Source organism: Cylas formicarius, unplaced genomic scaffold (assembly GCF_029955315.1).
Source record: "Cylas formicarius isolate icCylForm1 unplaced genomic scaffold, icCylForm1.1 PGA_scaffold_10__41_contigs__length_53128322, whole genome shotgun sequence".
Classification (NCBI taxonomy): Eukaryota; Metazoa; Arthropoda; class Insecta; order Coleoptera; family Brentidae; genus Cylas; species Cylas formicarius.
This window is the reverse complement of record NW_026844214.1, coordinates 48,941,944-48,969,820: the sequence shown is the minus strand read 5'-3', so window position 1 is coordinate 48,969,820 and position 27,877 is coordinate 48,941,944. Positions and strand designations below refer to the sequence as shown.

The 27,877-nt window shown below is 34.3% G+C and overlaps 1 protein-coding gene across 1 annotated transcript; it reads right to left on the bottom strand.

The window, feature by feature from the left end:
• Positions 1 to 15: 15 nt before the first annotated feature.
• On the bottom strand, positions 16 to 27,027 carry LOC132703697 (zygotic DNA replication licensing factor mcm3). Its single transcript, XM_060673112.1, has 10 exons — positions 26,866 to 27,027; positions 26,488 to 26,809; positions 26,303 to 26,433; positions 26,015 to 26,253; positions 22,996 to 23,596; positions 19,620 to 19,768; positions 15,379 to 15,679; positions 10,525 to 10,779; positions 1,388 to 1,578; positions 16 to 264 (listed from the first exon to the last, which is right to left on the bottom strand). Exons 1-10 carry the CDS (start codon positions 26,935 to 26,937, stop codon positions 66 to 68), a joined length of 2,460 nt encoding a protein of 819 aa, XP_060529095.1. The 5' UTR covers positions 26,938 to 27,027; the 3' UTR covers positions 16 to 65.
• Positions 27,028 to 27,877: the final 850 nt, after the last annotated feature.

Here is a 27,877-nt window from a genome sequence, read left to right as displayed (position 1 = left end):
TAAGGCTTCTCCTCGAATAGTACTTTGTTTATTAAAAACGGAACGTGAACTGGTAGAACAAAACATTAAATAAGGTAAAGTATCCCATCTGCCAGCATAACCTGGTTTTCTTCCGACATTTTTGCGATCGCCGAGTTAATCTCCGCTCGTGAAAAAGGAGTTCCGTTATTCCTGTTTAACATTTCTTCGACAGTTGTTAAACTCAACTCCTGTTCGGGGATTTTCAGGAACACTTGGCATAAACTCTTTTTGAACAATTCAAGTCTGCAATTAAAAAAATTGTGGGACAATAAGGTTTAGGTCCACCTTTGAGCCACCTTAATCAAGGCACACTCCAATGTCGCCTTAACATTTTGATTTTTAACTTGTTAAGAAGTTAATTGTGATATGATTGAAAAGGCCAAAAAAATTTTTGAAATATCTTCGTTAGGACATCTGTAATGTAATGTGGAACAAATTAAGTCCCAGAAGGGCTATGCGGTGTGTTTTATTTATACATTAGATTAAAAATAAAGTTAAGTGCAGGCACAACCATTTAATTGATCGAATGAATTTGATTCCATATTTTGAAAGTTGTGTCATAGATACACAAGAAAACCTAGTTTCGATTATATATTTAATTGTCTACCTCTGGATAGTATGTTTCGGGAGTGTAAGAGATATAAATTTATTTAATAAAAATGCTCTTATCATAAGATATCTCCTTTAAGTGGCAATAATTAAATAAGCAAATATCTACATATATAATGCTTGAGTTATTCTTGGGCTTCAATTGTCCAATAACGTTTCGATCACGAAATGGATCTTTATAAATAATCTGAAATATTATATAAATTAGATATTTTATATAAAAATATTTATACATCTTTGCATCATTTTTAATATAAATTGTAATGCATAAATAAATATATACATTAATATATATAACGTAAAAATCTTTACATACATTGTATTTTTTTATGAATATTGCAATATATAAATAAGTATATATTTATTTATAAATTAATATAAAAATATTTATATAAATTGCTGTTAATTTTAATGTTTATTCTAATGTATATATCAGTATAGACTTATTGAGCCATTACAGTATACTTTAGAAATAACACTATGGTATGTAAATATTTTTATATAAAGTATAAATAAATATGTAGGTGTTTATGTATGCTTCATGGATGGAAGTATGTGTACTGCTGTTGGTCTGGGAATTCAAAATTTTATATGGTATTTATACAATATTTAATTTATATTAGAGTCTTGATAAAGATTCAAATATTTAAAGAATTCCGATATTATCCAACAACTTAAACCCAAGAATGATTCAAACATTATATATAAATAAAATAAATAAATATCGATGGATGAAGAGTGATAAATCGCACTGTACCTCTCTTGGGAAATCTCCTGCAAAGAATCACCGTCCACCTCCATCTCAACATGGCCGTTTGTGTCACCAGTGTGCGGCATTTCCGATTCTTCCGTAGCGGTAACATTTGTCTGCCTCGTGCTTCGTGAAGATCTCGTTGAACTCTGGGAGGTGGCAATTTCTTCTTCCGTATCATCGCCAGCATCCGATCGCTTAAACGTTGCATTTTTTGTAAGTTTTTATATACAACAACATTTCGAATTTTTCGTGAAGCGAAAATATTTTTTTATCGAATTTTGAACGCCAATAAATATTCAAGGTATGCCGCAACTGTTATAATAAGATGAAAGACATGTTAAGTATTTTTGAACCTTTCTTTTAATGAAATAACAATAACAATTTTTAAACTTTTGAAATTTAATTTGGATCTGGCATTTGATGTTGTGTAATTTGGGCCTCCTACATTTAAATCTGACAAGCATCCTCTAACACGTAAGGTTGTTTATCAACATTAAAAGAATTAATAAGTGAAGGTCTCGGTTGTTTTAAACATTATTTTTATTAGTACAATTATTATTAAATAACAAACTCTCAAATAATGGTTAAGTCCATTTATCTCTTCCTCTTGGCCAAAAAACTTCCTTAATTCCTTTTTAATGACCAGCAGTAACCTTCCATCATTACAATGGTCCAGCTACCTTGACATCTGCATTCCATTTCTTTTATATCTTAGTGGAACCTTTGACCTTGCTCAAGGTTCCAAGGTTCCGACCTTGCTCCTCACTCACGACACTAGGTAGTCCAGATGCGAGTGTAAAAAATGTATTTTTGTGTTTAATTTCTCTAACATGTTTTCTACAATGTCTTTGTAACTGTAATTTCCTAGAAAACCTTTTATAGCCTCAGTGAATGAAACCCATGCAACCATTTCAGATTCTATCAAGGTATTCACAAAGTCTTGATCTTCCATTAATCGCCTTATTTGAGGACCTGCACAAATATCTTCCTTTAATTTTTCATCTGAGAGAGTGGGATTATTTCCATATAAGTATTTAAAACATGCTCCATCTTTATTTAAAGCTTTAACGTACCGCTTCATCAGCCCAAATTTAATATGCAACTGTGGTAAGAGAATTTTTTGAGGATCAATAACAGTAGCGTGAAGAATATTTTTTGATCCGGCAGTTAAATTAAACCTTCACCACTTCATCAATGTTGCTGTCTGTTTCTACTATCTCACTCACACAAGAAACAGTAGAACTTCACATATATTCACTGCTGATCTAGTAGTAGTCCCACAATTTTTAAGCCATCACAAATCATCTAATTATAGTCCCTGTACTTGATTTTCTGAAGCAGTAATTCCAACATTCCTGTTGTGCAAAAGAACAGCTTTAAGGCTTCTCTAGGATATTGTTCAAAAGAGCCTATAAATTCCGTCTCTCGCTCTCCATATATCACCAACATCACTAAGAGTATCTTCATCTATTTCAGATTCAGAAAAACTGCTGGTATCTTCTTCTAAATTCTCAGGTACTAGCACATCTGGCCCATGTGACACTGGCCTAATTGCAGACTTTAGATTCGGATAAACAATGCTTTTCTAATTTTTAGCATTATATCATAGTGATTTGTTGGCGCTCCCCATATCATAGGTATTCCAAAAGGAATTCCAATGTCTTAAACCTTCTTCACATACCTTACAAAGATTGATCACCTTTTTTTACTTTAAAATAAGCGTAGTAGTACAAATTACCAATTATTAAGTGTTGGTATTTTGAAAAGAAACTTATTAGCACAGTACTCACTAATCTCACGAAACGACTGCCTACAACAAACGAAGCACACGATAAACGTAGAGAAATTGATCATTTTTTTATTTATAGCAGAGGATAGCACTTTTTTTTTCTCCTTGTCGAAATTGTAAAATTATATTATGACGGATTATAATAGTAACTAGGCGAGTGTCTTTCCTCTATCATTTTCTATTATTTAATAGTACCGATTTACTCTTGTAAAAAACGAAGTTTTGGCTTACCTATTTATTTTATTTTTTCTTATATATTTTTCCTATATTCGGCCATTGTGTTCGGACTTTATGGCATTTGCGATTTTTTAATGGATGAAACGTAACTAAATACAAATACTATTGATTACCATGCGACTACCTACATAGAAAGGACCGTGGTAGCAGGGGAGAGGTATTGCATTTTGTGTTAGGGATTTATTCAAGTTTAGAATAATAGCAGAGTAATAACGAATTGGAGCGGCTTTGGATTGGTGGTAAGTAAGGTGAACGGCAGAAGTATTTGTTTGAGCACTCTCTATCGCCTCCATGCGCTAATTTGATTGCCCGCTTGGATGACGTTGAGGATGCTCTGGCCATTTTGATGCCGTAGTTTGATTGTTTGTGTTTTGGGGCAGACTTTAATGTTGATTTTATTATTATTAATACAGCTAGTAATAGTTATAAGGGTCTTGGATGTTGTTTGGACAAATACAACCTCGATCAGCAACCATAAAAGTAAATCCTCTTCTATAACTAACATAACCGTTGGTGGTGAAACACTTCAAGACGGATACAAAATATGTGAAATTTTTAAAAAAATATTTTGCTGATCTTGCTAACAATAGCAAGCAGCCTCAAAATCTAACGCCCGATATCCAAATACACTCAAGCTCGATGTTTCTCTGCCCTACTACAACAGTACAGATAAAACAAGTTTGTTAATTTCTATTAAAGATATTATAGCTCCTATTCTGTCATATTTAGTCAATTTGAGCTTCCTCCAGGGACGTATCCACAGGCCCTAAAAAACTCAAAAATCGTACCTATTTTTAAAAATAAAGGCAATAAAACCAACATAGAGAGAACTACCACCCGGTAGCTCTTCGATGTCAAGTGGCAAACTGGAAAATATGGACGTTAGAGGTCCAGCAAACTTATGGGTTAAATGTTACCTCTCCGAGAGAGTACAGCAGGTTGTGATCGACGGTTCAAAATCGAGCCTTCAATATGTAGGCAGAGGTACCCCGCAAGGATCCTGCCTATCACCGCTCCTCTGTATTTGTTTTATTGACGTTCTTCCTCAGGATACTACAGATGCATTATTTATTTGTACTGAATGCAGATGACACAAGCACTTTAGTTACAGATAAAAGCAAAGCTAATCTAAAAGAAGTCACAGAACCAAGGGTCACGAGGGTGAATGAATGGTGTCGCGATAAAGGACTACAATTAAGTACATAACATAAGGTCTTGCTCATACTTAATCCAAAATATTAGAGATACGGTATCCATTGACGTTTTAAAGCTGGTGTACTATGGGCTGTTCCAATCAGTGATAGGTTACGGTATAATATATTGGGCTCTAGCCACTGGCGCACACCGGGTCATCTTAGCAAAAAAACGTGCTATTCGTTACATGATGCGTGTAAATAGTGTAAAATAGGGAACTTTAGATCATGACAGTCATTATATATTTATTTCGTTTTGATTTACGTCAAAAGTAACATGATAAGATTGGAATAGGAGATGCGACTTGCACGAACATGACACACGGCAAAGAAATTACTTGGACGTTCCATTCTCTACACTGCATATCGGGCAACAAAACCCAAGGTATTTTGGCTTGAAAGTATATAACAGAGCTTTAAACTTCTATAAATGTTTCGAAGAAACTGATAGTTTACCTGTAATTAAGAAAAGAATTAAGATCTTTTTAACTGACAGGCGTCTCTACTCAGTAGATGATTTTTTTAAAATGTATTTTTTACATGTATTGTTTAAACACTATATTTTAATGTGATGGGACGTGCTTAATATACCCATATATGTGTTATATGTAGTATCAGAAAGCGATATAAATATCTATCTATCAATTAGTAACATAGCCCTCTTGATTAACTACTACGTTCCAAACTTTGATATGAGTGACATCTCTGACCATTGGCTGGTTAGGAGCAAGCCTCATACGTCACATCGAACTTATCACGACTATGTTGATGAGATGTTTATATTTATTTAACGAAAATCTAGATAATTTACTCATTATTCATGCTCCCCAGAAAACATCAAAGATAACCAAAGCTCCAGCACCTTGGTTTACTGCTAACTTGAGACTTATGAAACGACTGATGCCTTGTTAAGTATAAAAGATTATAGACTGAGACAGCAAAAACTTTTTACTATGGCTCTAAATGAAAAAAAAAGCTATCTAAGTTATAAATTTCGCTCAGATCCCAAAGGCTTGTGGAAGACACTGAACTATTTGAATATTAATGCGAGGCCTTGCTTCAATCCAGCCGATGTTTCTGATCCGTTCGCGTTCAATCAGAAAATATTCCGCTTCGTGCTGGTGAAGAGCAGGCTAATAAAGATGTGATTTCGGAAACTTGGTGACGTTTATTATTAACCAATGTATTATTACCAGCAAATTTTCCTCATGGAATGGGGCTAATATAATACCCATTCCTGAAATCTCACATTTTCGACCTGTGTAATGTTTAAAATATTGGAGAGGATTTATTATATATGATGAACTTAATAATCATGTTGCTGGTTGGAATATTTTGCCTGCCTCCCAATCTAAATCTAGGCTCTGGCACAGTACGAAAACAGCAAGCCTTGATGTCACTAATGACCTTTTTAGGTCTTGTTTGATTTTGTTGGATTATAGCAAAGCCTTTGATGTCTCAAATCATAATCTTCTTTGAGTTAAAGTTCTTCGGTTTGAACGACACTGCTATTGCTTTTATGAAAAGTTACTTGGGAGATCGCGGGCAGAGGATTACGTTGGAATCAGCGGTGTTTGACTTTCTAGCATTTTTAAGGGGAGTTCTTCAAGGCAGCATTTATTGTTCTCGATTTACACGTCTGATTATTCTAGGCACCTAAATAAATGTTATTCTCATCAGTATGCTGATAATATACATTACTGGAAATTAAGTTATTTAACGCCAATTAGGAACTATAGAGGTATATGCATACAATCTCATTCCCAAACTTTTTGATAAACTATTCTGTCAGCATTTTTCCTGGTATTGTAAAAAAATTATGTGTGACAACTAGCACGGGTTTTCTCGGGGTAGGTCCACTGTGACTAACCTGCTGACTTATCAGCTGGATCTGTTGGGTGCTTTTGAGAAGTCTAAACAAGTGGAGAGTGTCTACACGGACTTTTCGAAGGCGTTTGACAGATTCAGTCATGAGCATCTGGTTGAATTTTGTCACAGCTTTTTAACAGGGCGTACACAGTAGGTCCGAATCAACAATTATATTTCCAGCGAAATTGTGGTGCACTCGGGTGCGACTCAGGGTTCACAAATAGGTCCACTTTTCTTTAATTTGTTTATAAGAGATCTGAGTGATGTGGTTCTTTATTCTGATCATTTTGCCTTTACAGATGATTTTAAATTTTATAAAACAATTGAATCATTTATGGACGCTCAGCTTCTTCAGAGCGACCGTAATAATGTCAGTTCGTGGTGCAGAGAAAATGGTCTGGATCTAGATGTTGGAAAGTGTCTTATTATCACTTTTTCTCGCTTAACTAACACCCTTCAAAATAGATATATTATTAACAATACAACAATAGAGTGTGTCACCTTGGAGTCATCTTTGATAGTAAACTGGCCTTTTTGGATCAGCTGGAGGATATTGTTAACAAGGGCCTGAGAGGTCTGGGTTTTATTACCCATTGGTATTGGTTTTGGTATTAAAGGGGGGCGCCCTCGCGGGCGTCCAAACACTTAAGCCACCAGATGGGCCCGTTGTGCCCCCAGTCCGCTCTAGAGGGCGTCCAGAATACCGCCCCTCCTGTAGAAGGTCAGCAACTCCTTTAGCCCAATACCGTGCACTGAGTCCGGATCGATCAGGGCCGTTCCGAAGACTCCCAATCTTGCCCATGTCAAGGCAGGGCACTCGGTGAGCAGATGATACGGGGTCTCCTCCCCTTCCATGCACCACCTACACTCCGGGTCATCTCCAATGCCTAGCAAGCAGAGATGCCTCCTAAGCCTGCAATGTCCTGTGTAGGCCCCTGTTAGTGCTCTACACTCCCTTCTGGTCAGTCTAAGCAGCTCCCTGGTCCGAGGAAGGGCGGGCCCATCCATCATAAGCCTCGCCTGCCTCATTCCCGGAGCCACTCTCCAGCCCCCGCGGCCCGGTCTCTCGCCCAGGCTTCGAGAGGTCCCCGCCTCACACACATTTATTACCCATTATAGTACACTTCTCTCATCCGACTGTTTTAAAACCTCCTTGCTCCTTAGTTAGATCTACTCTGGAGTATGCATCAGTAGCGTGGTCTCCACATTACAGATGTCACATTGATAGATCGGAGACAGTTCAGAGAGCATTTCTGAGGTCCCTAGCATATAGAGCGGGTATAAATATCTACAATAACTTTCACATTAATTATGTTCTGGTATGTGAGCCTTTTGGGATAGATGGTCTGGAAAATAGAAGCACCTACTCCAATATCTTGACGTGTTATAAAATTTTGAATGGTTTCTCCGGGTCTCCTCCAGTCCATTGATTTTAACATCTATCAAAGATGTCAGAGCTCCCAATGTTTTGTATTCCATTTCATCACGGCAACTATGGCTATTTTTCTCCTTTAACTCCAACCTTGAGGTTATTCAACAGTTGCTCTCTTGATCCCTTTGCTGGCGGTCTTCGACTATTTAAGACAAAATTAAAACAGGTGGTTGATTGTAGTTGTAACTAGTGTGATACTGTTTATTTACTGTTTCTTACTGTTTTTGCGTTTTTATATGGTTATTTAAAAAGCTTGTTATCTAAGACGTTGTTTAGTCCTGGTGCTATTTATATTATATTTATATTGTTACTTTTTCTTTGTAAACTGGCTCAGTCGTTGAAATAAATAAATAAAATGAGGATCTTGAAGTCATTTGTAGGGTCTCCACAGCCGATGGTCTGATATTAAATGATTCCATGATTCAAGTTGTTCTTTTTACCAATAAAAAAGAGTCAACAAATGTAAAAACTTAGGAGTGTTTCTTGATAGTAAGCTGCTTGTGTATACGTGTATACCACTTATTTACTGGGATTAGACTTACATCGTGTGACTTTCTCTATTGGGATATGCGCACGTCGTACACGGACTGATTCTAAGACGGAAAGACCAATGCAGCTTACAAAAATCGAAAAATGCCTGCGTAAATTTGATCATATAACCCAGGCACTCAAGGATTCTCACTGGTTAAATCTGTTTCGAAAGGTATGTTGTACATCTATTTATGTTAGTGTATAATATTACTAGGTACAATAAGCCCTTGTATCTCTATGACAGACTGGTAAGAGGTAGTGATATACATAATAGGAAGACTCATCACTGTAACCAGTTGTATGTTCTCAAGCATAGTGCGGCTACATTAAGAGCTCTTTCACATATAACGCTATTAAAACTTACAATTCACTTCCGCTGGATATTATTACTTGTTCATCTACTTCTACATTGATTTAATGGTTTAATATGGTCATTATGTGAATTTAGTTGGACTTAAGGGCATTATATATTTGTTAGTTATTTTATTGTCAAATTCTGAATATTCTATCACATTGTGTCAATGGTTACGTCGAGCTAGACTTCGCCAACTTTATTGTGGAATGTTCTCTTTGTTATGTTTTATTAAAGGGGCTTTTTTTAAGACATGCCCTCCATGACGTGGCAATGTTTCGACTAATAATTTGAGAATCCCAGAAACTATATTTTACTTTCGAGGATTCCCCGGTAATATTCTGTTAATTTATGCACTGGCGTAGCAATTTAAATTTTTTGTATATTACCTAATGTTCCTATTTTAAAAAAAAATAATTCAAAAATGTTGGGCGATAGAAACAAAAAACATTGTTTTCCTGAGTTTAGTCTTCTTCAAAAATGTGAAAAATACCAAATCACAATATCTTTGTAAGACTGAGCTTCCAATTAAAAAAATAATAATTTTCATATGGTACACTGGCGCACCTCGTATATAAATAAGTATGAAATATTATATCTACACGTTGAACCCCATAACTTTTGAATGAAACTTTTTTTTCATTAAAATAAAAAAGTTAGAAGGGGGGCAGGTAACCAAACTCTGTGTAGGGTTATTCATTATATTTTGACACCCACCTCCAGAGTAAATTTTAAAAAGATAAAAAACAGGTGTAAATACAAAAGTTAAAAATTAAGAAAGTAGAACTGAAAGTCGTGGTGACAAGTGTCGTAAAAATATAATAATTTATTGAATGTGAAGTAATATGTTGAGGTCTTCATGAAAATTTCTTTCTATTGTCCTGGTCTTCCGTGTGACACTATTTCGGTCTTCAAATTTTTGAATTAAATTTTTGATTGTATTTATTGAAGGAACTCATCTACTCGGTAATATTTCTCGATATTCTCTTTTAACCCTTGCAACATTATGTCCGTTTTAATAATAGAATTTTATTATCTGGCGTTTTTCTTCCACAGTATAACCGACTTGAAATATCTAAAGTTATTTAACTTACGCTGCATATCTTTAGTTTTGATTAGTTGTCAAACGTTAACTTAATTGTTAATAGTGTATTACGCAACAAGTGCGGTAAACGGCATTTGACTCACGAGTTTATTTGACACGAGCGGAACGAGTTTTGAATAGGGTGAGTTAAAAAGTTTACTGAACGTGTTGCCTACTATACTTTTTCTACGACCGTTAGTTTTTGGGTACATTTTCGCAAAACAACACGAATATGACCATCAGAATCGACAAACGTCAAAATTCAAAGCGTAAAATCCCGGAAATGTCCGAAGTCGCTCGGATTCATGGGAAACGAAACTGACGTGGTAAAGTGACGCTTCCCGCACGCTAGATCGGTGGGTAATTAGGTATTTTACAGGCCGGAGTAGAAAAAATAATTGCAAACATAGATAATATGGTTGCTACCAAGGCAGACTTGACCATTTTTAAATAATATGGCTATTGTCCAGAAATCGAATGATAATTATTTTTTTCTACTCCCGTCTGTAAAATACCTAACTGCCCACCGATCTAGCACAAAAATCTTCAAACTTTTGCATTTACATTTTTTTTCTATTATTCAAAATTGGGTGTCAAAATATAATGAATAACCCAGTACTCCTCCGAATTCTGCTTTGCTAAAAAATGCTTACGTGTCTGGTCCTCTTTGGTCGTCGTTGATTGCCGTCGTCGTCGTCGTCGTCATCGTCGTCGGTGTCGGTACCTTCGTCGCCCGCTCTCCGCCTCTTCTTTTCTTTTTCCAACACTTTTTTAAAGTACGCGTACTGAATCAGTTCGATTGCGGAGCGGGCGTCCTCTGCCGTTACGGTTCGGGACATTCTGGCCTTCGCGTGCGCAGTCGAAAGACGTATCATCGTTTCCAATGCGCGAGCCGTTACCGACTGGGTCTGCCAAACGCACGTATTATATTAAATTTGGGAAAAGAAGCATTTCTTTAACAAAAAAAAAAAGAATTTATTGTAGTTACATAGCGCTACGTTTCTAAATATGTACACGGTGATTCATTTAAGATGCTCCTATATATTCATATGCCTTTATATTTCCATACAGGGTGTTTTCCAATTGAATATCAATATTTAAGGGGCGATTTTTGGGTCCATTTTAAAAAGAAAACTTCTTATAAACATATGTGCTAATATCGAATTCATGAATCAAAATAATTTATTCAATGAATGTCAGCATGGGTGTCTACGGGGAAAATCCACATTTTTTTTAATTTTGTAACTTGTGTTCTACGTGAGCGGCAGAGGGGAAACCTTTCCTTAGGCTTCTTTTTTGACTTGACAAAAGCACATGATACCCTCGACTCTAGACTACGATATTTTATTCAAGAAACTGTATCAACATGGTATCCGTGCGGTGACGCTAAAGTGGATCAAATCATATCTAAGAAGTAGAATGCAACAAGTAGCCATATGTACTGGCTTGGATAGAATTGTATCTAGCCCTGCTTCTGTCTCATTGGGAATTTATTCTATTTTATTTCTACTTTACATAAATAATATAACAGAATTACTTACAACAGAAGAAAATTGTAAAATAACGAACTATGCTGACGATACAAGTTTGCTATTAGTGAATAATGATAATGAGGACAGTTGAACATTGGTTTAATAAAAACAAATTGGTTGTTAATAATAACAAAACAAATGTAGTACTATTCAAGACGAACAAGAGCAAAGTAGCTGAACCAAAAACGATAAAGACCAATGGCTGTGAAATAGATCTAAGCAATAAGATCAAATTCTTGGGGATGTTCTTGGACAATATGTTAACTTGGGAATTCCACGTTAGTTATGTTGTGGGTAAATTAAACAAGATTGTTTTCGAAAAATCGTCACTGGGTGCGGCAAGTTCATAGCGCATAGCGCGAAGCAGCTTTTTATTATAAAAGTAAGGAGCTGCGGACCACTATGGAACTTTCGCAAAATCGATGTAATTTAATTGTGCATGCAGCCTGTATAAAATGTCCTTTACATCTCGTCCAACTTCAAAGTTACAGCACACATCGGTAACTATTAAAATTTGCACAAATAATAGCGTTGTCGCGCCCTGTATAATTGGCGAAACCTGAAACTCTTTCCCGACACAGTTTACGATTCTGTTCAAATAAAATTGTTCCATCTTTAACGGTTATAATAATAATTTACAACAAAAACGGAAATTTTTAGGATCTCTTAGAATTTTACCCATAAACGACACATCCTGTATATGATGCAAACAATGTTCGAGTAGAGGTTATAGCCCTGGATCTTCCACGTTTCCTGATTCAAGAAATATAGTAAATGGTTTTGGAGAAAATACGTTTTTTTCTGAAACCATCCTGCGCGCCGTAATAACAATGATGTCATCGCGTGTTGACAGCCCCCGAAATAACGATTTCAATATGGATTTTTTCAAATATCCCGAGCAGGGTATGTGATAGATGAAAACCGCAAATACAAAAATTGTAGCTCTTGATGTGGCCTATGACACCGTTTGAACCAATTAGCCATATTTTTTACGATTTTTGATTTGCGGCTAATAATTTACTCTGTAAAAGAACAATTTTCTAAGTTTTTTTAGATTTTCGCCTATAATTTGAAAACCCTGTATATAATCGAAACAATGCCCGAAATAAATGTTGTTGCACTGGATCTTCTGCGTCTGCGGGTTGAAGAATTTTGCCAATCGGATGAACAATTATGGAGAAAAACATATTTTTCTCGAAGCTAAAATTACCAAAAAAAAAAATTCAAACATTTTAAAAAAATACTTGGTAAAATTTGATTGGGCCCAATTTCTACCGTTTAATTGTGGACACGGACTTTTACTCCTCTGCTAAATTTGAAGTTGATATCTGCAAATTTAGGACACTTAACACATTTCTCATTTAGCACGGAATATTGGGAACACCCTGTACAATAGGTGTCTATGCGGGCTATAACGCAATATAAAAGAAACTGAGGTCTGAATCATAGTCTTTCAGTTATGAACAAATTTCAATAATAGGAGGACCCATAATAAAAAACATAAGAGAATAAAAGTTTACAGAGCCGTGTGTTCTGCTTCTTCTAGATAACAAGGTATATATGTTTCAGGTTCCAAAAAACTACATCGGCATAGATACTAAAAAGATGCTAATGAAAGTCACATTAGATATGGAATACTGCTGTATGGGAGTTGCAGAGACATTGAAAAAATATTTATAGTACAAAAGTGTACAATTAGAACACTTATAGAGGAGAGGAAAGTTCAAAGAACTTAATGTCTTAACAGTAACTGAAGTGTTCATACAGGAGTGCGTCGTGTACTTTTTAAAAAGTAGATCCTTTTTTACTCCTAATGAATCACAAACTGTTGATGCAACACGCACACAGAATTTTAGTTTTCCTCACCATCGACTCACAGGAATTGAAAAAGGTCCTTATTATCAGTGCATAAAAATATTCAACCTCCTGGAATGGATACAGAAAATTAGAACTGTTAAAATCTTAAAGAAAGAAATTTTAGAATGTTAGAATGTTAACATACACTATGGAAGGATTTTATACCAAGATCACGAAATTGTAAATATCGTTATCTAGATGCTATTTAATGTATGTACATATACTTTAAATAAAGATCTATTATTATTATTATTATTACCTATACACAAATCTTTAGTAGAATCAATCAAGGCTATTCAACCGCGAGTAATTAGTCGGTAGCGTGTTTTGAAAATAATATTATTCGAAAACAAACCATATCCTTCTAAAGAATTGTTTACTGAAGCGAAAGTACTAAGCATCAAAAAAATCTACATTAAAACAGTCATCAGACTGTTAAGCCTTAACAGAATTCGTAAAGAAACAATCAGCCATTCAGCAAAAACCAGATTTGTATCAAATCAGGCCATGCCAGTACCAACGCTAAAATTTAGTTCAGCGCAGAGGAGCCTTCTGTTTGCAGCACCTAGAATATATAACGGCCTTCCAGTGTATTTGCAAAATAGGGAATATACAAAGATTAAGAAGCTTGTTGGCTCCTGGTTGTTTAGTGTTGAGTATGACATTCTGGAAATAATAAATTAGCTGTGAATAAAATTAAGTGGGTGATAAATTTAACAGCAAAGTGATTTAATTTAATTTAATAATTTTAATTTAAGTTTTCAATTCGAATATTAATATGAACTTTGCCATAACTAGTAAGTTATGTTGCATTAGACTGAAAAAAATGCACGAACAAATTTTGCAAATTCATTCCGCATTTGATATACATATTTTTTTGAATGTATTATCTAATTGCTGAAATAAATGTAATTATTATTATATATATACCTCTAGTATCACTTTAGATATTTTAATGAAATTTGCCATGTATGACTATGTATCAAGAGGCATTATTTAGTGTACCACATTTTTTTCAAAACACACCAGTGTCGGGCGGAATTTCACTTGTCCATTTTGACAGTCATTGATGGCACGCTACTGATTTCTGTTAAAATCAAAATTATTCTAATAATCTCCAACTTAAATAAATAAAATAAATTTAAATAAGAATCGTTTATTATTTATCTTGTTAAGATGTTATGTTTTTCATTAAAACTGTAAAAATAAAAAGAACAGTGTTCTATTTTTTTTTCTGAAGGACACATTTTGTTTTAGATAGAAATTTTATTTTTGACAAAAAAAAGTTCTCCATTTAACCTGTGCAGTGGCGACCTAATTAACCAAAATATTATTTGTTCATAGACAGTGGCACGCTACTGATTTAGTTTAAAAAAATAATGATATTTCTTTAGAAATAATTGGAGATTGTAAGAATAGTTTTTATTTTCAGAGAAATCAGTGACGTACCATCAATGTCTGCCAAAGCAGACAGAGTGAAAGTCCGTACGCCCGCCACTGGTGTATTTTAAAAAAACTGTGGTACACTAAATAATGCCTCTTGATACATAATGCATGTGTGCCAAATTGCATTAAAATATCTAAAGTGGTATTAGAGATATTAAAACAATGTATTTATTTTTTTTAAACTTTACCACACTGTATCTCAAAAGACGTTTAGGACATATATTCATATGAAGTTTTCTGTTTAAAATGGACCCAAAAACCGCCCCTTAAATATTGACATTCAATTAGAAAACACCCTGTATATATTATACCTTATCTCAATACGTACGACACCGAGGGAAAAAAAAGTTAAACACAAAAAGTATTTGATACTAAGTATATACTAGTATATATTTTATTTAGAGTATTTTTATACATACAGGGTGTTCCGTCGTGCCAGAACAGTAACCAACTTAATGTATAAAACATTTTTTCACTACACCACTGGATGCTATGTAAAAATATCTACCTAAAGAAGTTTTTAGCATTTTTCTATCGCTCAGAATTCCAAAATATGATACCAACTCAAAAAGAAATATTAACATCTCCCTATGGAGTATAATTTTACTTTTTTTTTTCAAACGACAGCTACCTTGCTATAAAGCCAAAAGTTTACTTTAACACGAAACTTACCCGTGCAACGTCATTTTCCAGCATCTCCTCGGATCTCAATCTGGAATACTCGTTGGCGATTATTTCGCATGCTTCATCGGTCAGCTTCGGTTTCAAAATTTTGACGAAATGTATATACTTTCGCATAAAATCGACGCTCAATATTTTATCGGTACGCTTTCGACTTGAGCCGTGCAACAAACTGTCGTACTTTTCGTACATCGGAACTTGCTTCGTTTCGTCCTCGTCGGGATTGTAAGTGCTCAATATGTCGACGGTCGAGCCCATCGGCAACACCTCTCCGTCTTGTTCCAAAGGATTCCTAAAAATCGTATGTTTAAGACCATTTTCCAATTTCCGGAAGGAATAAAGAAACAAATAGAATAAATAAATAAATCTTCAAGTGGGTATGCAAAATTCATAACAAAAAATTAAACCACTGTTAAACGAAACGTAATTTATATACTCCGTTTTATATATTCCGGGTATTAGGTACACACTTTACTGGTCCGGCCAAAATACTCTTGATTTTTCTTCAAATATTACGTACCATAGGTTATAACGTCTACTACGGTTATAAAGTGCAATATTATCACTATTGTTCTGGTTCTAAAATACGGGTGTACGCTAAAACCGGTAGTTTCCCGAAAAAATTGGGGATTTTTCATTAATCACTTGCGAGGTTTTCACTGAAACGTGCTTGTTCGGCCGGCAGTTTCTACATTGTTGTTCTATGCTAGCACGACTTTTTGAGTTTATGGTTAAAATGGCGGATCGGCGCAAGTCTTTAATTGTAAAAGAAAAGATACAGATTATCAGAAATATTGAGAGTGGCATCGGTACGGCGAAAATTGTTAGGCAAAAGAAATTGGCAAAAACCAAGCATCGTAAACCTAATAGGATTGCCCAATCCCACAAGACACGTTCGCCAAAATTATCGATCGCACATGGCCGCTTGTGACGTAAGCGAAGTCCTCTAACGGTTTTTGTGTATTCTGCCAATGCATATTTTGTGTTCTTTGAACAATTAAAATAATTTCTAGTGAGTAGTGCGCTTACGTTTGTGTTAATTGTATTTCTGTAAAAATAACTTGGACAAAACAATGTTTTTAAGCTTTAACAAATATTTTAAAATTGTATGTGCTTGAGTGGCGAGAACTGAGAAAAACAGTATTTTTAACCTTAAACGAAGACTTAAAAGTTTTGTGTTCGTGCTGCTTATTAGCGGTGTTATTAGTTAGGAGGTAAGCTCAAAATATTACACATAATAATATAGGTAAAAGTAAGACATACATTTCTTTTATCTTTTTCAGTGGGATAAGTTACATCAAAAAATAGTTAGGTATGCCTGGAACGAGATGTGCCATGTATGGGTGCAATAACAACTATTTTGATGAAAAAGCAAGTTCTCGAAAATGTAGTTTTCATCACTTTCCCAAAAGGAAAGATCTAGTATCCCGAACTATTCGGAAGGAGGGGATAGTTCGATGAAGAAGAGAGGACAAACTTAATCCAGATAAAAGATATGTGTGCTCAGTTCATTTTACTGAAAATTATTACGAAAGAGACTTACAAAATGAGTTATTAGGTTTTTTTTGTCTTGAGTAACACATTAAATTCACCACAAAATTTTAATTTTAGATTTACCTTTAAAAAAGATTCTAAAAAAAACTGCTGTTCCCACCCTATTACTATTTAACCAGAAGCGACCAACAGAAGCAGGATTACCTAGATCAAAAAGACTTCATTCCAAAAATGCCAAAAAAGAAGCTCAGCAAGTATTGTCTGAGCTTTTAGCAACAACATCAAATGCGACAAGCGAAATTCTAGAGAAAAATTCATCTCCAGAACCCATCTCCGAACCCCAAATATTAAATTATAAAGCTAAGTATGATACCAGCAGAAAAGAAATTAGAAAGTATGGTAAAATTGTAAAATAAAAAGTATATGCAGTAATAAGTATTTTTTATATTATGTACATACGAGGGTACATATAAATACATATTATTATTTACCTACCACCTATAAATAGTTGCCTAATATATATTTTGTTTTTAATATTTTTTGATATATCCAAAAATAGGGATTTCTAGTTCATAAGTATTTGTTGATTTTTATATATTTAAAATGGTAGAATGCCGTAAAACACAAAGTTCTACAAGTAAATCGTTTTGTTCGCTAGTTTTATGTATTTATGTGTAACAATATTTAATTAATATATGTATTTCAAGATAATACATTAAGTCAAACTTGATTGCTATAGTTTTATTTTTACCCTACCTGAGACCCTACCCTACGCTACTTCCCAATAATTATTAAATAAGTACTAAAACGATTTAATGTTGACATTAAATGAAAATAACGAGTGATTATCCAAACAAAATGCTCTATTAGCTACTCAAAATACTCAAAGTCCATCAAAACTCGGGTCAGCTTCGGATTATTTCCATGTATTTACATAGTAAACGCACCAATACAGGACTTCACCTACGTCACAGCCAGCGAGAGTTTTCGCATTGGACAGATTTGGCGCATTAGGCAATCCTATTAGGTTTATGATTCTTGTCTTTTGGTAACAGTTAGAACTACAAATTCTTGTCCGCCCCGTTATATTACTTAATGCGTTAGAAAATTATGTCAACACTACATTTAATATCAGGGAGGTCAATTTGAGCAGTTGATGGTTTCAGGTTCGAAAATCCGCAAATATTGCAATAAGTAGTCCAGCCGAAGAATTAGCCCGGCGATTATAGGGTGAGGATTTTAGTTGTTCTGCAGGTTGGCTTGAACGTTTTAAAGTTCGTCACAACATAAACGTCGGAAAAATTTCTGGTGAAGCAGGAGAGGTTAACAAACAAGCTGTGCTGAACTGGCTAGAGCATAAGTGGCCTAGTATTGCACAAAATTACAGCTCTGAGCATATTTTCAATGGCGACGAGACTGGGCTATTTTACAAGATGACTCCAGATCATACCATTAAATTTAGAGAAGTGTTTGGGTGGAAAGCAGTCGAAGTTGAGGTACACCGTTTGGGTTTGTACAAATATGACAGGAAGCGAAAAATACAAACTTCTTGTTATTGGCAAATATGAACACCCGAGATGCATGAAAAATGTGAAAAATCTACCTGTCATTTATAGGTTAAACCAGCGAGCGTCGATGGCTTCAGCAATTTTTTATATTTACTTAAAGGATTGGGATGAAAAACTAAAACGTCAGAATAGAAAAATATTGCTTCTGGTTGACAATTGTACAGCTCATCCAAAAAATCTAATCCTTGCAAATATCAGATTAGCTTTTTTGCATCCAAATAGCACCTCAGTCGTCCAACCAATGGATCAGGGCATAATAAAATGCCTTCAGTCATTTGAAAATAAGGAACCTTTCAACATCACTAGCCTAGACTCCATAAAATTACTTGCACAATATTGGAATGATGTTACTTCAACCCCTATTTCAAACTGCTTTTGACATGCAGGTGTGATAAAATCGGAAGATGAGTTTGATTCAGACGATGACTTACTTCAGGGTCAGTGGTTCGAGAAATACAAAAATATTGACGACGATTTTTTTTACTCAAAAAGAATAAAGTACATATGTATTTTTACTTGTATGTTTCAAAGTTTATATTGATAGATAAGTTTTTAGCTTAGGTAGTTTGCTTTTTAGTACCTATAATAGAGTTTACTAGTTTTCTATTTTTTATAAAATAAAAATATGTACGTACCTAGATATAATTTTTTTTGTTTTTTTTTTATAGCGTACATCCGCTGATAGAGTTCATTTTCTGGCCCTACAATGTACTTTATAACCGGAGTTCACTGTTGTCTGTGTTAAATTCTTATATATACTGTGATTCGGCCTTACCAATGAAAAAAGTAGAGACGAAGGTGGTGATAAGGAAAAATATTTTTTTGTAAAAATAAAAATTTGTTGAGTTTCACATTGTAATAGACATAGTAAATAAATAAATGCTGCAAGTTATTTACACAACAGAATAACTAATAACTAACCAAATTCCAATAGCTATAAAATAGAGGCACCTTGTTTTTATTTTTCGATTTATTTTAATGTTCTGTGCCTGTCAAGAATGTTTCTTAAATAATTTCTTTTTAATGTTTTGTTTAATTTTAATTTAAATGTTAGTTCTCAATGCTATTCTTTTTTAATTTGATTAACTACTGTTTGCTGACTTGTGTAAACGTTTATGCATATTGATATCAATAAATTATTACTAACAAGAATATTATTATAAAATTCACCTATACATGTGCATTCTGACAACGTGATCGGATATTTCGAGATCGGTTCCTTCATCGATGTTGTCGAGCATGACGAAAAGTAGATCGAAACGAGACAACAGAGAGTCCTGCAACCCTATATTTTCCATCGGCGTTTTGTACTGGTCATACTGAAAAAAGGAAACCGATTCTCCCATAGAGGAAACAATAAAATGTGAGCATTTAAACTCTATTTGCTAACTTACTTCAAAACATAAATTTCGTTAAAAAAAGTTATTATTGAACAACATTGATAGTTTCGTCTTGTTTGGGTGAGAAAATGTTTACCTTTAGATGTGAATCCCGTTGCTTGAGGAATAAGTCATAATTTCTGGAAACCGAGCCAGAATTTTTTACTTAATTTAGAATTTCTGCGACATAAGTCATAAATTCTGGAAAACAAGAAAGAATTTCTCTACCTTATTTCGAAATTTCTAAAAAATAAGTTACAATTTCTGAGAAAAAAGTAAGAGTTTCTTACTTAATTCAGAATTTTTGCAAAACAATTAAAAATTTCTGCAACATAAGTCACAATTTCAGCAAAATAAGTCATAATTTCAGCAAAATAAGTTGAATTTCTAAAAACAAGTAATAATTTCTTACTTAATTCAAAATTTCTGCAAAAAAAGTAATAAATTCTGGAAAATACATAAAATAAAATAATAAATAATAATAAATGAATTTAATAATAATTTTTAGAAAACAAGTCAGAATTTCTGCAGAACAAGTAAAATTTCTGTAAAATGAGTCATAATTTCTGTAAAATAACTCGTAATTTTTAGAAAATAAGTTAAAATTTCTGCAAAACACGTCAGAATTTCCGCAAAATAAGAAAATAATTATGAATTTCTGGCAAAATAAGCCAGCATTTCTGGCAAACCAATTTAGGATTTCATGCACAAGTCAGAATTTCTGAAAAATAAGTAGAAAACAAATCAGAACTACTTAATTACTTCAACATTTCTACAAAATAAGTAATAATTTTTGACATTAGTTTATCATATATATAGGGCGATTCATAGATAGATAGATAGATAGATAGATAGATAGATAGATAGATAGATGGTTTATTGACTACTTTACAATATCATTGTTTGTAGCAAGTCATACAAAAGAAAAAAAAATAAATTGAATATATGCCAACATAAAATTGTATATAACGTCATAATATACTAAATCTATATATACAATATATATCTTCACAATAAAACCTAACAGGAAAACAAATAAAAAAATAAATTTATATGTATATAGCACAGAATGATCATTAAAATACAATCAATGAACAACGCCTCGCAACACGTCATTACCGATGTTTTCTTCAAAAAATTCACCAACGGTATATTACTTAGAAGAAAACTTTTAATTTTATATTTAAAATGTTTTTCGTTTAAAATATTGTGGCAATGCGTTATAAAGTTTTATATAAGGAGAGTTTTGTTTTGATTTCTGGAACCTGTATCTCGGAAGCAAGAGATTATTCGCACTCCGGGTGTCATACCTATGAGAATCAGGACCCCTCGGCAAACTATCGGTCTTGGAGTGTATCTCTAGAACACTTTGAAATATAAATATACATGGAACCGTCATTATTTTATGTTTAATAAACAATGGCTTACAGTGTTTGTTAAAATTTGAATTTGTAATTATCCGTAGTGCCTTTTCAATATTTTAATGGCATAAGAGGAATTACCCCACAGCATGGTGGCATAGCTTATACACGATTGAAATAAACTAAAGTAAGTAAGAAAATGAATATTTGAAAGATTTTTACTTAGCTCGCCAATGTGTTCTGACTAATTCATCCAAGGTAACGCCCAGGATCTTGCATCCCTTGCCACATGTCAACCTGCTGCTACTAGACACTAATAAATTCTTCGTTTTAGCTTCATTAAGTTTTAGATTACTTGCTGAAAACCATGCTTTGGCATTAGATAAAGTATATGTTTTAATATTTACTCAGGATAGTGATGTTCCTGTTTAATAAACGTTGTGTCGTTCGCAAACAGCACAATCTCAGTGTTAGGCATCATGTACTGGCAAATATCATTTATGTATATAATAAAAAGGAAGGGTCCCAGAACGGAGCCCTGGGGTACTCCAAACTCAAAGCAAGCCAAATCAGACTTATTGTTATTTACTCTCACAAACTGTTGCCTACCTGTTAAATAGGACTTCAAAAGTTTTGAGTGGAACACCACCAACTCCATAAAATTCAAGCTTGCTCAAGAGATTCTGATGAGAAACACAGTCGAAAGCCTTTGAGAGGTTGCACTGTAAAATCATTAAGTGTTCTCCTCTTTCCAGGCCACGGACTATGTCCTTCACCACCCTGATCAAAACTCTGGCGAAGATTTTTTTATATTATTTGCAATTCCACTAAAATACCTATTAAAGTGACCTGGTAATAAAGTTGGCCCAACTCAGTGCATGTCCCGATTATTTCTGTTTAGTTCAAAATTAAAGAATGGACAATCTGGAAACTGAGCTCAATGTGCATCGTACAAACGTCGCTGGTCTCGGAGATACAGTGTGTTCGAAGATTAAAATTTTATCATGAATTTTCCCATTAGATGAGAAAGTTTTTATAGTATAATAATTAAAATTGCCAGTTTTAGGCTTTTTTAAATAAATCGAATCATTCTTTTTATTTGTTGGGTTATACTTGAAACATGATGAAAATCTGAAGAATATTCAATTTTTCACAGATAACATGCTCTTCTAGCTAGGTCGATTTCTGATTAATTTGCCATAATTGAATAATAACAATTTTAAAGATTACCCATTCTTTATGAAGCACGCTGTATGTGGTAACTGACTTATGTTTTAGAAAGCCTGACTTGTTTTTCAAAAATTCTGAGTTACTTTTTAGAAAGGTTGGTTAGCTCAAAAATTGATTTATTTTGCAAAACTTCTAACTCATTTTTCTGAAATTCTAAATCATTTTCTAGAAATTATGACTTATTTTGCAGATATTCTGATTTTATTCAAAAATTCTTACTTTTTTTCTACAACTTCTGCATTTGCATAGAAAGTATTACTTATTTTCCAAAACTTCTGACTGAAATCACAAATGTTGACATGTAAACTTATTTTCCAGAAATTCTGACTCAATTTTATTTTTGCTGATTTTTTGTTTTTTATAATTTTCATTGTTATTTGGGGTTAAGTTATTTGAATTCTGTCTGACTAGTAATCTTACTTTCATTGTAAAACGAGATGAGTTTGTAATGACAGTTTTAAAAGTACGATTTTATTTATTTTATGTATTTTCGAAAATAAATGTTTATCTCGGTAATTTTTTTCACTTCTCCCAAACGTATCCCAAAGCATATTTCAAAAACTAACTGGCGCTTACCTTCCCGTAAACCGGATTGGCAGCGGCTAAAACCGAACATCTCGCGTTCAAACTCGCATGGATTCCAGCCTTGGCAATGGTGACACGGCCTTGCTCCATAACTTCGTGTATAGCCGTCCTATCGATGTCGCTCATCTTATCAAACTCGTCGATACACACCACTCCTCTGTCGGCCAGCACCATGGCACCGGCTTCCAACCTCCTTTCTCCGGTTTCTTGATCAGTGGTCACCGCAGCTGTCAAACCGACACCTGAGGAACCCCTACCAGTAGTGGGAATGGCCCTGGGTGCCGTAAGGAGCACGTAACGCAGCAGTTGAGACTTGGCAACGCTGGGATCGCCGATAAGGAGAACGTTAATATCACCCCTTAAGCGAGTACCACTTAGTAACACTTTTTCTACACCGCCTAGCAGGAGACACAGAACTGCTTTCTTGACATATTCGTGGCCATATATGGAAGGCGCCAGAGATTTCGCGAGAAGATTGAAGATATTCTTGTGCGACTTCGCAAGTTGCTTACAACGAGCCACATCTTCCCTCGATATTTGCGGGACGGTATCTTTGCTCAGTTGTCTTATATTGCTGGCTATGACGATTGTCCTAAAAAGGGTACCTTTCAACAACAACGACCATTCATAAAGGGAGCGTTTAACTTTGAGCTTAAAATATTGTCTATCCTATCTTTAAAACCTGGTTCAGTTACTACAATTTGGAAAATGGCTTTCGTTGTTCCGTCTCCCACCTGAGACCAAAAATCATTATTCCTGCTGCCTTATAATACTTGAAAAGGTTGTAAAATGTCAATTATAGCTGTGCTATAGCTCTGCTCAAGATTAATAGTGATAATGCCTCTCATTTTGATCAGTCATTTTGTCGTCCTTCTATTTCAATATAAGCTGAAAGCTTTCGACAGTTTAAACCGGTATCTGCTTTTAACTAACTTTAAGAGCTTACTATGTGAAAGGCAGTAGGAAGTCAAATTAGCCAGGAAGGAGTTGCTGTGAGGTCTGATGCGAGAGCTGTAACGGGATGTGTTCCACAATGTTCTACCCTTGGACCACTCTTTTTTTTTTCAACATTCATAACCGAACTTTTTTTATTTTCTTTTTAAAAATTGGTATTGACCCGTCCTCGTTGTGTCCGTCCATCTTACTTGGTATGACGAAATCAACCACCTAGGGTGGTGCATAGACAGAAGTCTCTTTTTTCATTCATACGTGAATAGAATACGTGAGAAATCTCATTACAAATTCGAAACTAAAATATAAATTCCAAAATGCTGTTTGAACTAATGTTATAAAATTGCTTTCCGAAAGTTTGATATGCTCTAAACTTGCTATTTGAAATTATAAATGGATCTTGACACTCTGGTTCAGTTCCAATAATTTGAAAAATGAGTCTCATTACCCCCTCCTCAACAAAGGCTGCCCCAAGCTTCAATGAACTGGGACCGATAAGTATTCTTCCTGCTGCCTCAAAAATACAGATGGTCAAATGTCAAATTGTACAATTTCCGTCATCAACTATAGCTGTGCTACAGCTCAGCTTAAGATTAACCGCGATATTGCTAATTTTTCGAAGAAACTTCTACAGGCTACTGTAACACTTTTTACAAAACTTCTGCGTCGGTTTTTGATGAGTTCAACTTGCTGACGTTTCGCCAATCATCCTGTTGGGTTGTCAGGAGGAATCCAGAAGTTTTATCAAAAGAATTACTTATGTTATAGGGATAAATCTATAAATGTAGACTCGCCAAATATATCTGCTAGGTTTCCAAAAATTCTCTCATAATAAATTCTGCCAAAACGTAGCTCTTATTTGACTATCTAATGACATACAAAAAAATATCATATCAATCTATTCATTCTTTTTAGAAAATTAATGGCAATGGTAGCGGAAAACCCCACCTGGGGGCAAAGTAAGCAACTACAATTGCATCACTCATAACTATTGGAAAAACAATTTTCAACAACTCTAAGTTTAGTGAAAAGCGTTAATTCGTTTTGGAGATATGGACGTTTATTTAGAAAAAATATTCAAAACCCCACCACTTTACTTGCAGAGATAGAGCAAAACGCATTAAACAAAAAAGATTTGAATTTTTCTGAGCTTTAACATAGGAATTGAATTGAACCGATGTTTTTACTTGATGAAAATCCATTTATCAACATAAATAAGAACTAAAAGTTCAGATTTTCAATAAATTATATATTTTGACATTGAATTGTTTCGACAACACCGTGTGTCTCAAATTTTGATATCAGATATCAACATTTGATAAATACACGGTGTTGTCGAAACAATTGCCATGTCAAAATATATAATTTCGTGAAAATCTGAACTTTTAGTTTCTATTTATTTTTTTAAGATAGGAGTGACTGTAAGTCAAAGCAAGAAATTTTTGTAGAAACGGAGTTTTCATCTGCTTCTCTACCAAAGATAAGGAAAATTTTAGGATTTTTCTAAAAATACTCTGTAAACAATGAAGGGAAAAATCCCTTTTTGGTGATTTTCTAAGAAATGTTTTGAGAATAAACTCCTTAATATTTTAATATCAAAATGTAAATTATATCACAAAAGGGACTTAAAAAGGTCAGGAAAAATTTTAACCTGAAGGAGGATGGAACTTCGATTCAAATGGTGAAAAAAGAGGAAATATCGGTATATATTACGATAATTATATGATATGAACATTTTTCTTTAATTTTAAGTTGTTAAGTCGGGATTTCATTTTGACTATCTAATTTTTACTTGCAGGAAATTTTGCATATACTGGTGGCTATTTCTGAAACTCTAAAATAATTTTTAGCATTTTCTTTCGACGTATTTACTATATTTGTTTTTTTTTAATTTTAGAGAGGACAAATAATGCAAAACGAATTTATATCCTATGGTTTACTAGTTAACAAAATTTTCCAGCTATATATAACGAGATATTCTTTAAATAATTAAATTCTTAGAGTAGTACAAACTTTATTTCTCATGCAACAAAGAGTACATCATTTTGAATGTACTCACTTGAAAGCACCATTTGTAAAATTTCCCTGATGGTTCGGCAGGCACCTGTAATTTCCGACAACCTGAATCCTATCGCCAGGTTTGCATTTATCCACGAGATCGTTGTCGCAAATAATATTTACGGTCCTTGGTAGTTGACCGGCTGGCGCCTTTTCTGGCATTTCCTGAATAGCAATGGTCTGGTGATTCTTGTACTTACACAAGCCAAATTCCGTTTCCAAAATGTTATCATCCTCATCCTAGAACAATTAGAGTTACATTATAGGATAAATTAAAAATTAAGTCTACCTTCGTTGGGTATACAGCTGAAGTGGGTACCGCTTCCAATGATGTCAGGTCAGTATATTTTTTATCTGTAAATTTCTTAGTCGCTGGGCAATAGTGCACACTGCGTACGAGTTTCGGGTAAACGAGAGAGCCTTAAAACAACCAAATAATTTAACTAAACTATACTATAGCACAAAGCTTCTTACACTTGCTGACAATTCCTTCCACACATATTAAGTTACCCAGAAACCTACAGGTCAACGTTCTGGGTGTTACGTGCTTGCTACCGAAACTGCCTTCGAAACCGATAAAGAACTCTTCGTTTTCTTTAGCATATTCCGGATTCACGTGGGATACGTATTCTTTCAGAGCCCTCTCAAAACTTAACAGCTCCTCAAAGGCGTTATTAAGAAGGGAGTGTGCTCTTTTCGGGTTCTTTCGCCTCAGATCATTTATATTGACGAGCAACCGACTGCCCTTATCTGCTATCATTTCTTTAACTAGCTGAGAGTATTTACCTTGATCTTCCTGCGGAAACCGCAGGTGTTAACAACGAATTTATGCATTTAGAACACGGTACTTACTTCATCATCCAAAAAATCTTGGTATTCGGTTTGTAAATCTCGCAGTCGTTGGTCGATATCTTGCGTATCCATTTTTGAAAACAATTTAACAAAAACAACGACGCGATTTCTTAAACACAACACAAACCTCACCCCAGAATAATAACAATTTATAAACGCATTTGGCGGGAACTGCGTTCTTCCTCTTCTCCTATTGACAGGTAACATTTTTTCGCTTGAGTTCACCAACAGTCGCAGGACCATTTGGCCAACTTTCACCACTCCAGATTTTCTTCGGGAAATGATGCCCCGTATGAATGACCCAACAGCAATAAAGAAGAAGAGTTTTATGTTGTACATGTTTCTTGTGTTATTTATATTTATATAATAAATATAAATATAACATATAATGATTTAGAAGCATATGCGTTGAAAATGCCTAGTCAATTTTTGACGGAACGTCTTCGAGATTACAATAAAAATTCCAGCAGTTCTATGAGGATTTTGGTTAAATAGTGCATTGTTCAAGTGACAGTTTAAACAATTTCTTTAAACAAAAAATTGCACTCTTTATGCCAGCGGTTAATTCAGAAAGTGACGGTTCATTTTGACGATTGGTTTGATGTACCGGGTGGCCAATTATTGTGCCAATTATTTCCAAGACTTGAGGTGAAAAAAACAAATGGTCAAGAAGTTCTGCTCAAAAAAATTAAATGCAACGATATCACTTTTATTTCAACAAATGATAGGCAAATTAGGGTCTAATATGCTAGTGAAAACCGTATACCTTTCTTAACCTATAATATCGGGAAAAGAGAAAGTTGTTATCCTTGCGTATATTTTCTTATCTTTTAATCGTTCGCGTTTTAATCCATCGCGTAGATTCGAACAGAAACGGTTACGATAATTGTGACAATTTTTTTTAGGTTTTTAAACAAAGTAGTGCAACTTTGAGAAGTAACGAAAAGCGTAAAAGGCTTTCTATGGCCATTTAGACCATTTCTTAAAAAAAAATCATTTTGGGTTAGTGTTA